The sequence below is a fragment of the Myotis nattereri genome, assembly GCF_964212035.1.
Source record: "Myotis nattereri genome assembly, chromosome: 2".
In the NCBI taxonomy this organism is placed as follows: Eukaryota; Metazoa; Chordata; class Mammalia; order Chiroptera; family Vespertilionidae; genus Myotis; species Myotis nattereri.
The window spans coordinates 180453144-180468515 of NC_138076.1; the positions used below are offsets into that span (position 1 = coordinate 180453144).

Sequence of the window (15372 nt, forward strand, 5' to 3'; positions counted from 1 at the left end):
TTAATTTGTATTTTTTTGGACTTCTGCAATTGCTGGCTAGATTTTCCTTACATTGAAAAAAAATTTGCTTTGATTTTGGATTGACATAGAAAGAAACTTCTTCCCTCTTCTACATGTAGGTATTTAGCTATACAAAGTGAGATTACACCCACTCTTTTCTCAGTTCCCACTATGGTTGATTTCTACATTTTGTGTGCTTTCCCATTTGCCTCACTTCAGTAGATATGGGCTACTTTATGAGGTGCCACTTTAAGTGTGCCACCTAGAATTGAGCCGCATATTCTGGACGTGCACAATGGAGCCCAGCAGTCTGGATGTGTTCTTACTTCCTGTGGTTGAAACTCCGTTCTTATATTAATCAGGCCAAAATGGCTGTGTCAGCTTTTCAGGTCCCCCTCCCTGGCCCCCCATCACAGTATTCATTTGTTATATTTGGGGTGATTATACACTTTATCGTTCAAATCAGGACACTTTTGAGAATGAAAGCAGACACAATAACTAGGCTCAGGTAACAGACATAAACCAGAATTGTCCTGGGCACAAAGGGATGTATGGTCATTTTAATTATGTGAAGTTGAACACAAGCCTAAGGTCTATGCCCCCCCTCCCCCCCTATATTAGCTGTTACTAGTCTTGGTTAAGCAGTTGAATTTTTTCTGAACAGAAATTCAGAACTTTATATTTTAACTTGTTTAAAGTTTAATGGTGCTGATGTTTGTCCCGTAGAGATTTTTGAAAATGTAGATTTTTATATGCCAAATTAGCTATTTCTCCTCAGTCAGTGTCATCTGAAAATTTGACAGACAGTATTCCCACATATTTTGCCAGATGTTGGTACCCTGAAAGGTTCCTTCCCCAGATCTGCGGCACAGGTCCCCCGTGCCCCCGCCCCCCTCGCCCCCCCCCCCCCCCCCAGCTGTATCTCTCTCCACTGCTAAACTGAGAACCAAGACCTTAGTGTGTTCCCTTCTCAGGTATTTGCATTTTAATAGGAGACAAAACAGACAGTAAGGCCTTTCAGAGAAGAAAGAAGAGGCATCCAGTGATTGTTTCCTGGGCAACTTGGCAGGAGTTTCTTTCTACAGATTCTGATCATCTTTCCTGCAGCACATACTAGGTGCTGCATGTAGAGTTCCCTGCAAACGTGTTAGCTAATGAATGGTAGCATCAGAGAGATGGGTGCTACAGTACAGGTAGAGGTCAACCAGAGTGTGGAAAAAAGAAACTTTCAAAAGGGCTTCTTCCTCTTCCATTGTAATTGCCTATATAACAGTTTTATTGCTCAATTACTGAAAGGATAGTTTCCGTGTTTTTCAGAAGTCATAGAGCCAAAAAATTTTTTCATTTGGCCGTCTGCTTCCTCTCCCTTTGCCCACAGGATTTCTTTCTCTTTCTATTTTTTAAAAATTTCCATTGCCTTTAACCCTAACCTGTGTACTTGTGTAGGCCTTGAAAATTGTGACTTTCACTTTATTACAACACTCAGTAAAAAATACACTTTACATTGTAATATAGTATGTATGTACACACACACACACACGCACGCACACGCATACCCCCCAGTCCCCCTGAAACAAGTTTCTTGAAAGACTACTTGCTACTTGCAGTGTTCTCTGTTTCTCTTCTTATCCCATTCCACCCCACCCCACCCCACCCCACTCCACTCCATCTCATCCCGCCTCACTCCATTCCACTCCACTCCTTTCCATTCCACTCCATGCAAACGAGGCTGATTGGGACCAAATACATTGATTGCAAACCTGGTGTGCACAGTTACAGTTTGTAAAACACTGCCCTAAAGTTATTATCCATTGACTCCTAAATTACCTGTAGAGGTAGATGCTTTCTGGTGGTAATCATCAATAGAGAGCCAGTTTCCCTTGGGCATAAATCTGCAATAATGACGTTTAGGACTCCATGGTCTCTCTTGTTCTTGTGGATCAATCTCTGCTCACAGAGGACCTAGCTGGCACAAAGAAACTGAATTTGTTCTAGGTCTCCCATATGAGGATAGTAATTAATTCAGTCACTAGCCAATGAACAGCAAGTAATTCTTCAATCTAAATATCTCTATTACATAACTATAATGGCATAAAATAGCCTGTGTTAGACTTAAACATTTTTTTCAAGACGGGAATTTTTATTGCCATGCTAAAATGGGTTTAAAAAGGCAAGCCTATTTCTATAAAGTTAATTTACTTGTATTAACAGTTTAATTGTCCAGCTATTTAAAAATTATTACTTTCCAAGTGGAGGACTTGAGGCAGTAAAATCCCCTGTTCAGGTGTTTCTTACTTGCTCCTTCTATTAGGCCATAGTTATAGATATTCGGATGGTCTCTTTTTAATACATTTTTGGGTCCTTGTAGGAAAAATTCAGCAGGTCTTGGGGTATGAAACCAGACACAGCTACACTGTCAGGTTGTGTGGTTTAATTTCAGTAACTGTACATAGATGTATCTGTTAAGTTTTAATTTGAGAAATATTGAGTATCTTTTATTAAATTATGAAGATGGGTTTTGGAGACAGATTGATTTGGATTAAACCTAAAGACTAGCTTTGAGATTAGGAAAAATGTTCCAAATTTCTCTTTCCTCATATTAAAACTAATGCTCACCTCAAAGAGTTTTTAGAATAATTAAATGAGGTCTTATATGTATAAACATATATTTGTAAATAAAATACCAATAAATATATAAAAATATATAAAATAAATTATTATATATGTATTGTTTATATATGTATATGTTATATATAGATCTACATACATTTGTATATGTATAAATTCATTTCCATTTCTTTTCTTTTGGTTTTGATATTTGTGTAATGGAATTTACAGACTTGCATTTTGATTCCTGAATCAGTCTGCTTATTACACTTTTTGATTATCTGTGTTAATAATGACATTTTGAGAATGGGAAAATTAATTAAAAATGATATGCTATGATTTCTTGGGAAAGAAATTCCACTTATGTGTAGTGGTATTGTTTGCTTAATCCTAAAATTAAACTTATACAAGAATGAAAATTGGCATCAATGCATTTGAATATTATTTGAATTTATTCACTCCAAAGGGAGCAAGAAAAAAAGTAAAGTGTTGTTTGTTTTGGAGTATTTACCCATGAATGTATGAATCAGGTAATTGATGTTTGACACTGAGAGTCTATAACATTCCTATTGATGCCTTCACACCGGAAGCCCCTTTGAGTTCTAACATGTTGGCAGTCTGTAACGACACAAGGCCACTTTCCGCCCTCCGTCAGTAGTAAAATAGTGGACTTTTGCCTGGAGGAAGTTATTCTGCAGTCTTCACGGCTGCCCACCCATGTGCTGTGGTAAATGTTAATGTTTCCGAACACCTGCAATGTAAATTCTCTTTGGCTTTTATAACGTTCTAGAGAACACTGTCCCTGTTTGATTCTCTCTCCACGCCTGCCATAGGCTGTGACCAAAGGGGGTAAAAGTTCAGTATGAAATTCCTATGCTGAAGGAGAACACATTCCTTTTTAACTTCTAAGCATAAAGAGCTTTGTACAGACACTGGATCAGGATGCGTTTCTTAGAAAAACTGAATAAACAGAGCTACAGTTATATTTTAAGCTGGTTGGGTGCCTACCTCTCCCCTGACCAACTGTGAATTCTAATGGCCCTTGTCTGCCTGTCCCTAACCCTAGGGAGAGTTTTCTTACCACTTTCTGTTATATCTTTGGGAAGGTCCCATTGTCTCATTGAGCTCTGCTGCATCCTGTTTATATCACAAAGAGAAAAGCTCCAGCTGCCTCCCTCCCCACCTTTCTCCACCTGGAGATAATAAACGCCTTGGCAACCACATTCTCTGTAATCATATGAGGTCATTTTACAGGCTACCAAGAAAGAGCCATTTGTTGAATGCCCGCTTTGTGACTGGCATTTGCTGACGGTGTACTATGTCTTGCCTCATGTAAATGTTAGGAGGGAGGAGAAATGAAACAGAAAGTGCTCCTTCCACCAATTACCGAAGGAAGTTGCTGGCCACTGCGTAACTTGAACTTTACATATAATAGCCCCAGATGGAGTTCTGGAGACAGCTCCGGGTGCAGAAACTGCCTGGATACGAATACTTTAGAAAGCGTTTTTATAGGCACAAAGCAAAAACATGTCAAAGTGAGTTAGATAGGTATTGTAAGTGGAGGTTTATACTGGTTTCCTGCCAGATTTACCCGGAATCATGTGGGAAGGTTGGTTCTTTGAGATACAGAGTCACATGCCATGGATTTTGTGCTCCACACCATTCAAAGGACTTTCACAGTCACTCCCTCCACTAGCATTTGTCACCAGGCCGAAGAGGCCCTTGCGTCTTTCATTTTAAAGCGAACACTTCTGTGGGCTGAATTTCCTTCCACACTTGTAAAAAAAAAAAAGTTCTAATTCTAAGGTATTGTTCTTATAATGTTGCCTGATTGAATGTAGCACGTTACGTCAGATTTCTAACATTTCTCAACTTCTGAAATTCTGCAAAATTCCTGGTCACAGGTCTTTTGGTTAAGCTTAAAAAAATTAACTCAAATTCCTTTCTTTTATTTGTGCTTTTGGTGTTTGTCCTATGAGGTCAGCTTTTCTTTTTGATTATTCTTTGGGTCTTGAAATGATGAAGAGACTGTTGTTAACCTAATTAACAAATGACACTGGGCTGCTTTCTGATGAGACTCCTCCCTAAAACCTATTTGTTAGCAGTGTATGTACCTCCACATCAGAGAGATTGAGAGCGTTTGAGAAGCAGGGTGACCAGGGCTGATGGAAGCCTGTAGCTCTGAGACAGTTGGATTCCCGCTGGCCGGGAAATGTGGGAGGCTTGTCAGGGCTCCACCCCTGCTGGTTTGGTGACTGTGTCTGCATATTTTATAAGATATTTCAAGGTAATGGAGATTGCATCTGCTGCTCACTGCCATGCTGTTTCAGGGTATTTGGGAGTTTTATACAAACACACTGTAAATCAAAGGGGCTAATACCTGGTCGTGAATTGGGCACTTTGGGTTTGTATTCAAGTTTCATCTGACAACCCTACTTTCTGTTGCTCTGTGCTGAGAGCTCTGTTAGGGCTTAGTCAGCTCTTAATCTTAGTGAAGCTATTGCTGAACTAATGAAGCAATGTTAATAATAATACCTCACATTTATAAGAGGGCTTTAAAATTCACAGCGTCAGTACTTTCACACAGATTGTCTTTTGGGCGTATCTCAGCAGCCCTTCGAATTAGGCATGGCAGGTATTATTAACCACTTGCATTTTGCAATAAATTGAGAATCAGACAAAATATCTGACTAGCCCAAGACAGTTGATTTTTTTTTCTGTTTTCTAAAAGAGACAGAGAGAACTACACACACACACACACACACACACCACCACCACCACCACCACCACCACCACCACCACCAGCACCACCACCACTGCCATCAACTAAGCAAATTTACAGAAGTCTGTATAAACTTTGTTCCCTCCCATCAACCAAAATAGTCCTACAATAGCAGTGGAGCAGATTGGTTATTCACTATATGTAATATGAAAAGCGATGCCACCTGTTGTGGGGGATTGCTGACGAGGACCTTAACAGTAAGGCCCTGCAAATAGAAAGGGCTTTTGAGATCGAAGGCTTTGTATCTCAGACAGCGTGGGTGGAAACTTGTTCATTTGGCTATCTTCATGTTCCCTTCTCCTTCACTCCCCTCCCATCTCACAGATTATTAAGCCTATTGATTCTGATGTTTTCTTTGAAATCGGCTATTACCCACCGCCCAATTGCAGGTCCTCACTGTCTCTCAGCACGCTGGCTCGGTGCTGGTCTTCTCGCCGATTTGTTCACATCGCCTTTCACATGGTGTTTGAGATTTTCCATGAGATAAAGCACATATTAGTACTCTCTAGCCTGGCATGTGGCATTCTCCAGACCTTGACTTCAGCAAACCACTGCATTTTCATTTCGCAGCCTGAGCCCTAGCCTCCCTGCAAGGTTGGAGGGCCCCTCAGCATTCACCTTCTGTGCCTTAGTTCCCACCTTCCGTCTCCTTGGAATGCCCCTCCCCTTAGCAGCGGTTCTCAACCTGTGGGTCGCGACCCCTTTGGTGGTCGAACGACCCTTTCACAGGCGTCGCCTAAGACCATCCTGCATATCAGATATTTACATTATGATTCATAACAGTAGCAACATTACAGTTATGAAGTAGCAACGAAAATAATTTTATGGTTGGGTCACAACATGAGGAACTGTATTTAAAGGGCCAGAAGGTTGAGGACCACTGGCTTAGAGCATTTGAACCCCTTTGGCAATGTGCTGAATTCCTATTGGTTCCTTGAAACTTGGCTTTGGAGAAACTCTTTGGCCTTCCCTGGAGAAGTTGACCACATGCACCTTCATGCCCCACAGCACCTCCCCAGAGTTCCAAGGTGAAACTTGGACACGTGGTAGTTGCCTGTCTTACCCATGACTAGACTGTGAGCTTTCTGAGGAGAGGATCTGCATCTTAGCACCCAGCAACACCACCTGGCTGGGATGCCTGGCTTGGCAGGATGTGTGGCTTCACTTCACAACAACTTCAGCCCCAACAATTGGGATCATGACACACTTTCTTAGCTAGCTACCCAAAGATAACACTAATTAGGAGTGCTGCTGGGGTGGGGTAGAACTTAGGAAAAACATTTTCTCTGTCAAGGGAGCATTTCCTAACGAACTTGATTAGGAACTTGAAGTAATGGCAAACCCAGTTTTTCTCTTTTCTTCTCATACATGAAAGAGGTCAGAAGTGTAGACTGCAGATTAGAGTTCATTTTTACTTAAATAAGGTTTTGGGTTTTTGCGGCACTAACACAATGTAGAGTTTGGTTACTTGCCTCATATAGGATAGTCAAATAGTCTGCATTAAGTCAGGAGCACTCATTTGGAGATATTGGTAAGCAACCTCTATATTTGTGCTTAAAAATTTGTATGGTTTCTTTGTAGAGGCTAGTATATAGAAAATAATTTCTAGGGCTTATATGTTACTGAGGAAAACAGTTCTTAGGTCTAGTTGTTTGGTTTTCACACTCATGTGCCCAGTGGTGGTTCTTGTGTCATATTGTATTTGTGATGGTCTCTCACCCTACTTTTAGCAGTTCAAAGGTGCCTGTTTTCTGCTACTTATACAAAATTTATACACTGACATCAATACTTTTTAAACTATGAAGTAATAATTAGTTTTCTATAGCCTGTCTGTTTATGGGAGGCGGGGGTGTCAACCAACAGAATTTAGCCATTTCTTCTGAATTTAAAAAATTCCTTTAAAAGTTTGCAATCATAATTTTTTATCATTTATGCCATTATAATAACAAATAAGTGAGATTTGCAAAGATTTTTTTAAAAAAGGGAAAAAGCAGTTTTTGCCTTTTGACTTAGAGATATCACTAATGATGTCATTTCACTAGATATCCTATTCTGATATTAAGTGGGAGAGTTAGGACTATAATCTTGGTTTAGTTTTTTTGTTTTGTTTTTGCTCTCCCCCCTGCTATAACACACTATGTCTCAGATTTTCCTATTCACCCAGGTATGTGGAAACTGGGGGAATGGGTGACTGAAATGTGGTGGTTGTGATTGTTTCTATTGTTTGCATCCCTTTGCTGTCAAAGATACATAAAACGAGTGATTGATTGTGCAGAGTCCTATAAGGCAGTGAACGTCACTAATGTCATTCTATTCAATTTGTGAGACCACATACCCCATTATTATAGACAGTGCTTCTAATATTATGGTTAACTTGGTTTGATTTCCTTATAAATTACTCCAGCTAAAGTACCCTTTAAGAAACTTAAAGTAATGAAGAAGTGGGTGTTTTCACAGTCTAAAAAGTTATTTGAACAGGATGTAATAGAGGGAATTTAAGAGTTGGCTGAAGGATGGGCTAAATGACCTTTAAATATTCTTTACTCTCCGGATTCCAAGATTCCAGTGCTTAGGCTAATTGGGAAAATGTAAGAAATGCTGATCTTCTCAGTTACATGATTTTGCTTGTTGTTTTGTCACAGACTGCCTCTTTAAGGTGTGTCCTATGAATCGATATTCTGCCCAGAAACAATATTGGAAAGCTAAGCAAGCCAAACAAGGGAACCACACAGAGGCAGCCTTGCTGAAGAAATTACAGGTAAGAGCCAGGCTTCTACTTGTCTGGCTTAGGGTAGACCAGGTACAGCAGTAACAAAAAATCTGTTTCCTAGGCTCGTGATTTCACTCAATCCACAGAGATTTAGAAGAGTAGCAACACATTGAAACTGGAAGGGACTTTTAAGTTATAGGGTGTGACTCCTGATTTCCTGGTGTGTAGGTAATACATTCCTGCTGCTATTTTTTAGGGTGTGCCTGACAAATTCAGAGATTCACATCAAACTGGAAACCAATTCAGAATCTCTGTAGGAATAGCAGATCCAGTTATATTTTACTTGGCACAGTACTTTATTATTTTTTTCTGAAAGATTGGAAAAAGAAAGTCTGGTGTTTCTGATTTGGCTGAGTACAAATTTGATAAGACTTAATTTGTGTCATTAAAATTTCTGTTACTTTGAGCGTTGAAACTATATTTTGAGACTTTTGAAATTCATCTACTGTCCTGGTTTCTCTAGCCATATTCCTCTGGAAGTAATTATAAGACCACAGAGCCTAGGGCTTTTCTGAAATTTCCAACATAAAAGCTTCCCAAGATATTTTTGGCCACATTTCAGCATTAAATTGAGAGAATCATCACACTGTATTATAATCATGTATTTAATGATTGCCACCCTACCCTAAGCACCAGGAGCAAAGCAACCAACCTATTTTATTCATGGTTGCATCCTTTGTGCTCCTTGTTCCTAAAAAACCCCTTATTTCTTTGTCAGTTATTGCATTCTGTTTGCAGTGTTTTCACACTGAATATTTGATAATCATTTTATAGCATGCTGCAGAATTGGAACAAAAACAAAATGAATCAGAAAATAAGAAGCTGTTGGGAGAAATCGTGAAATACAGTAATGTTATCCAAGTAAGTGTCAATTTACTTTCCCTTAAAAGAGGTGAATATTTTATGGATAATTTGCATTTGTTGAAATACCAAATAGCATTAAAATTTTGGGGTGCAGTAGTTTGTTCTTTGGTGGTACTTAAAGATGACATGACATTTCCAGTTGACATTCAGCACACTATTCCAGGTGTTTAGTAATAAGTCTGCTATATACACATTAAGAAGTGAGCTTCTCTAGATGCATCCACAAGTTACTGCATCAAAAAGAAAAAGATGGGGAAACATGTAATAAAGGCATTAGGACATGTAATAAAATAGCCCTTTAGTATTAATGGGCTAATGTGTAACATAAGAACCTTTATCTTTTCATTTTGTACAGAGAGGAAAGTTTCAAATTGTATTTTTAGATGGGGATTGTCCTTGACTTGTTATTAAGAGAGCTTCTATTTCAATTTAGTGTGCACACTGATTTATCTCAGCTGCATTCCTTTCTTGTGTTTCATTAGATTTATTAGCTTTTTACTTGGTTATTTGTTACTATATGCTCCACCTTGTTCCAAAAAGAATGTAAGGCATTTTCAGAAATACCACATAACGCAATAAAATAGAAATAAATAAGGCAACTGGGTCAAAGGGAAAATAATAGTTGAACAGATTAGTGAAGTCAGGGGTGAGGCATGTTTATAAAAACCAGTTTGTCAAAGGCTCTCTTACCCTTTGCGACAGCATGGATGGACTGGAGAGTATTTGGCTAAGCGAAATAAGCCAGTCAGAGAAAGACAAATATCATATGATCTCACTAATATATGGAATCTAATGAACAAAATAAACTGAACAACAATATAGATCCAGAGACATGGAAGCATGGAACAGACTGACAGATTTCAGAGGGAAGGGTTGGGGGAGGGGAAGAAATTAACCAAAGAACTTATATGCATATATGCGTAGCCCATGGACAGAGACAATAGTGCTGTGAAGGTGTGGGGTGGGGTGGGAGCCAGGTGGAGGGGGGCAAAAGGGGAAAACTGGGGACATCTATAATACTAGCAACAATAAAAAACACATTAAAAAAAGGAACAAAACAAAAACCCAGATTTCACATGGTGGATCCAAAAGAAGTGGGGTTGGCCCGTGAGAGTTTTTATTGGTTTACTAGAGTCCCGACCCACGAAATTCGTGCAAGGGACTCGGCTCTCGCAGCCCTGGCTTCATCCAGAAGGATGTCCAGAAGGTCGTTCGGCTGTCCAGTCTAATTAGCATATTATACTTTTGTTATTATAGATGATAAAACTAGTGCATGAAATTCGTGCACGGGTAGGGTCCCTAGCGGCTGCCAGCTGGGGCCTCCCTTCCCCCAACTGCCGGGTGCCAGCCGGGGACTTCCTTCATTCCGCACTGCCCCCTGGTGGTCAGCGCACATCATAGCGAGCAGTTGAACTCCCAAGGGGATAATTTGCATATTAGGCAAATTTGCATTTATTATATAGAACTAGAGGCCCGGTGCACAAAAACTTGTGCACTCGGGAGGTGAGGGGGGTCCCTCAGTCCGGCCTGTGCCCTCTCGCAGTCTGGGACCCCTCGGGAGATAACGACCTGCTGGCATAGGCCTGCTCCCAGGTGGCAGAGGGCAGGCCCAATCCCTAGGTGCAGCCCCTGGCCGGGCTCAGAGCAGGGCTGATTGGGGAGTTGGGGCGCCGCCCTCTGTCATGCACAGAGCAGGGCGGATCGGGAGGTTGCGATGCCACCCTCAGTCACGCTCAGGGTAGGGCCGATTGGGGGATTGGGGCACCGCACCCTGTCACACTCAGGGAAGGGCCGATGGGCAGGTTATGGCTCTACCCCGTCACACACACAGCAGGGCCCGTGGGGGGGCGGTTGGGGCGCCACCCTCTATCACCCACAGAGCAAGGCCAATCAGGGGGTTGGGGTGCTGCCACTCTCACACTCAGGGCAGGGCCAATGGGGAGGTTATGGCTCTACCCAGTCACACACAGAGCAGAGCCTGTGAGGGGTGGGGGGTTGGGGCGCCGCACCCTGTCACACACAGAGCAGGATCGATCAGGGGGTTGGGGCGCCACACCCTGTCACACACAGAGCCGCAGGGCGATCAGGGGGTTGGGGAGCTCCCTCCTATCAGGCACAGAGCAGGGCCGATCAGGGGGTTGGGGCGCCTTTCCCTCTCACGAACAGAGCAGAGCGGATAGGGAGGTTGTGGCCCTGCCCCCTGTCACACACAGAGCCACAGGGCGATCAGGGGGTTTGGTCGCTGCCCCGTCACACTGATCCTGGTGCCGGGAGGCCTCGCGGCTCCGCTGATCCCGGTGCTGGGAGGCATATTACCCTTTTACTATATAGGATAGAGGCCTGGTGCACGGTTGGGGGCCGGCTGGTTTGCCCTGAAGGGTGTCCTGGATCAGGGTGGGGGTCCCCACTGAGTGCCTGGTCAGCCTGGATGAGGGGATGATGGCTGTTTGCAGCTGGTCACACCCACTTCAGGGTGGGGGTCCCTACTGGGGTGCCTGGCCAGTCTGGGTGAGGGGCTGAGGGCTGTTTTCAGGCTGGCGGGTGACTGAAGCTCCCAACTGCTCCTTTTTTTTCTTTTTCTTTTCTTTTTTTTTTAATTCTGGGCCAGCTTTAGCTCTGAGGCTTGGCTCCAGCTCTGAGGCCTTGGCTGCTGAAAGCAGGTATCTGGTTTGTTTGGGTTCTATAATTGAAACACTGTTTCAACTCCAGCTCTGAGATCCTGGCTGGCTGAAAGCAGGTTTCTGGGGTTTTGTTTAGCTTCTATATTTGTAACAATGTTTCAAACTGCAAGCTCAGAGGCCGGCAGCGGCAGGTGGGGAACGTTGGAGTCCTCCGTCACTGAAGCAAGCAAGCCTCATATTCGCTTCAAGCTGCCTGGCTGCTGGCCGCCATCTTGGCTGGCAGTTAATTTGCATATTGCCCTTATTAGCCAATGGGAAGGGTAGCAGATGTACGGCTAATTACCATGTTTCTCTTTTATTAGATAGGATAAGAACCAAGGATATTATAATGAGTTTTTCAAAAAGCTGATTTCTTTTTTAAGAATTGCCTTTGCCCTGGCCAGTGTGGCTCAGTTGATGGAGCATCATCCCATGCACCAAAAGGTCGCCCATTCAATTCCCAGTCAGAGCACATGCCTGGGTTGTGGGCTTAATCTCCAATAGGGGGCATGCAGGAGGCAGCTGACCTTCTTTCCTTCCTTCCTTCCTCCCTCCCTCCCTCTCCTCTCCTCTTTCTCTAAAATTAACAAAAAAACCTCACCAAAACAAAAAAAGAATTGCTCTTTATTTTGAGATATTTTCCTTCTTATATTGTATTTAAATAACATTCATTTTTGAAATGCTCATAATAATAGAGAGGAAGGTTATTTGTTTTAGTCTTCCTACTCAGTAAAATAATGTTTTGGAAAAATTTTGTTCATGCTATGCAAAAAAAATCCAAGAAACGACGCTTCTAGGCTCATCTGAGAAGGGGTGGCTCAGCATCCGTAGGAGTTGTGCAGCCCGTGTAGACTGTGCCGTCTGCCTCCTGACAGAGAAAGGATTGGGGATGTCTGTGGGCAGGGATGGTTATTCATACTAAGTGGGTCTATACATTATTTTAGTTTTGTGGTTTTTTGCCGGGGTCCAACCCCAGCAGGTCCAGGGGTTCCCAAAGGCATAGACGGAGTCGGCGAAGAAGGAATGACACGGAGACAGCGTTCAGTTGATCAGCAGCCTAGCCAGGATCTCCAGCCAAGTTCTGGTCTGGATCTCCAGCAAAGTTCTTTCTGTTTAGGATCTCCAGCCCGGATCTCCAGGTTCTCCAGCCAGGTTCTGTCACCAGGTTCTAGTCAGGTTCAGTCCAGGATCTTTTGCCATGTTCTCTCGCTAGGTTCTGTCTCTAGGTTCTGAGGCCAGTTTCTGTCCAGGATCTTTTGCCATGTTTTCTCCAGCGAAGTTCTTCTGTCCCTAGAGAACGTTCTGTGTAGGTTCTGTGCCTAGGTTCTGTCTCTCTCTCTGAGTTCTGTCTCTTGCTGTCTTGTTACAACTGTATTTATACCAGTTGATTCAATCCTATCAATCTCTACTACAAAGGTTAGGGCGTTTCTTATCTCCATTCCAGGTAGTAAAGATTATGTAGCTTAAGCATGATTGTTCATAGTTAAAGTGATTAATTACCCGCCTGGCACTTAGTTGAGGGGTTTTATTCCCTCCCTAACTTCAGGGGAAAATCCCTACCTGGGGAAACAACCTTTCTCAGAGACCTTGGTTAAAACACATAGTGCCAAGAAGGTGAGCAAACATATTAAGAACAGTATTCCATATATGCCAGGTCCCTTGAAACAGCAAGCATGGACTGGCTCCCGGCAGTTTTTCTTTAGAGTGGTCTGTTTTTGTGGCTGCGCGGGAATGTGGTTTGGGGGAACTTCCAGGTCCCTTTGGAAAGCCTGGTTTTATTTTATTATTTATAATGAGATGAAAATCAGTCAGAGGTGTTTCCTGGTTTTCCTCATGTGCCCACTTCATTATGAATCAGAAGTGGGGGTGGCGGTGAGGAGGAACCCAAAGAAGTCAAGTTGGAAAGCTGGTGAGTTTGGAGTTTTTGTTTAATGGGTACCTTGTTATGTGGGTACATGGTATGTGCATGAATGTATACATGTATTTAACAGAGGAGATTCCAGAATAAGGGGTAACCCATGTCTTTTCCCTACAGCTACTGCATATAAAGAGCAACAAGTACCTGACTGTCAACAAGAGGTTACCTGCTCTGCTGGAGAAGAATGCCATGCGCGTGTCCTTGGACGCTGCAGGAAATGAAGGGTCTTGGTTTTACATCCATCCCTTCTGGAAGCTGAGAAGCGAGGGGGACAATGTAAGTACATATAAAATTCAGAGAATAACAGTGCATTCATAAAGACAATAATCCTTAATGAGAGAACCCATAAAGTAACAAGGAATTTGCGTTCTCAGTCTTCACCTATTATTTTATATTCCTATCTTTAATAGGTTAAAATCACTTATTTGTCATACAAACTATGCTCAGGAATTTTAAAAGGACAAAGTTTAAATTAATATAATATCACCTTCCAACTCAAATTTGTGTCAGGGAACTTAAGTAACCTTAATGTTGGCTGTGCTTTAGAAGAGAGCGGTGGGGCTTGCGTTTCTGCCTAATCAGGAGGGAGCCTGGCTGTAAGGAAGCAGAACTCTGCCTAGCACATCATGTCTGCTCCTCTGAATGAATAGAGTAGCACAGTGAACCATGCTGGTATTTTGTTCACTGGCTCTACGGTCTACTGTCTACAGTCTATACATCTTAATAGATGTGTAATGTATGAGGAGCTATAGGTTGGCCCTTGCTCATTGATGGCATTGAACCTACGTTGTGGAACATGTGCATATTCTTTCCTGTAAGTGTTGGCAGTTGTTAAATTTTGTGCTGGTTTACGGAGTAGAGAAAATAAAAATTACGTGAAATGGTTCAGTGCTTCTCAACCTTCCTAATGCCGGGACCCTTTAATACAGTTCCTCATGTTGTGGTGACTCCCAACCATAAAATTATTTTTGTTGCTACTTCATAACTAATTTTGCTACTGTTATGAAACCTAATGTAAATATCTGATATGCAGGATGTATTTTCAGGGGTCCCGACCCACAGGTTGAGAACTGCTGAATTAGACCCACAGTAAGATGTTTTATGTGTAATAAAGCAGCAGGTGATAGTCCTTAGCACATAGGAGTTGCTCAATATATGCTGATTGATAGTCAATACTGAATAAGTTTCCTAAATAGAATACCCCACAAATATTGGGTCAGGTGATTAAGAAAAAATCGTTGAGATAAAAAAACAACCACATTATAAGTTCAGAACAATATAAATGTGTAATTATTCTGATAGTTTTCTCAATTATATTTTAAATGTGTTGGATATTTCTTGTCTTAGAAATGTCTTCTTTTATAACGAATCTATTTTCCAGTGAATTTTGAAGTACAAAGTCTATTCCACAGGATGCAAGCTTCATGGTTTAATTTGTTAATAAATTATCTGGTGATGCCCTCCTAGGTAAGGTTCGGGTGCAGCATGGCATGCAGGGATGTAATGCACTTTAAGTCTTGTGTTGATTCCTCAAGAAACAAGTCTTACCTTTTTTTTTCTTTTGGCATCAAGTGATGTGTGCTGTGAGCATGATACATATATTTTACTTTGAATAGGTAGTTAATTACAATCAACTCTCAGTTATTCAGGGGCTGATTATGTTTATGAACATCCTATTCCCTTCCTTGTTTTGCTTGTTCCCCTCTCCAGCCCTGCACTGAGTAGTGTCCCTGTCTTTAGGAGGCCCATGAAAATTAAATGTCAAAACAGA

At 41.9% G+C, this 15372-nt stretch overlaps 1 protein-coding gene across 1 annotated transcript in view; it reads left to right on the forward strand.

The window, feature by feature from the left end:
• Positions 1–15372, forward strand: part of ITPR2 (inositol 1,4,5-trisphosphate receptor type 2) — a 423569-nt gene that overhangs the window by 76456 nt on the left and 331741 nt on the right. Inside the window, exons 3-5 of the mRNA XM_081114981.1 lie at positions 8032–8147; positions 8934–9020; positions 13719–13877. Coding sequence (XP_080971107.1) covers positions 8032–8147; positions 8934–9020; positions 13719–13877 — 362 coding nt within the window. The remainder of the gene's footprint in view (positions 1–8031; positions 8148–8933; positions 9021–13718; positions 13878–15372) is intronic.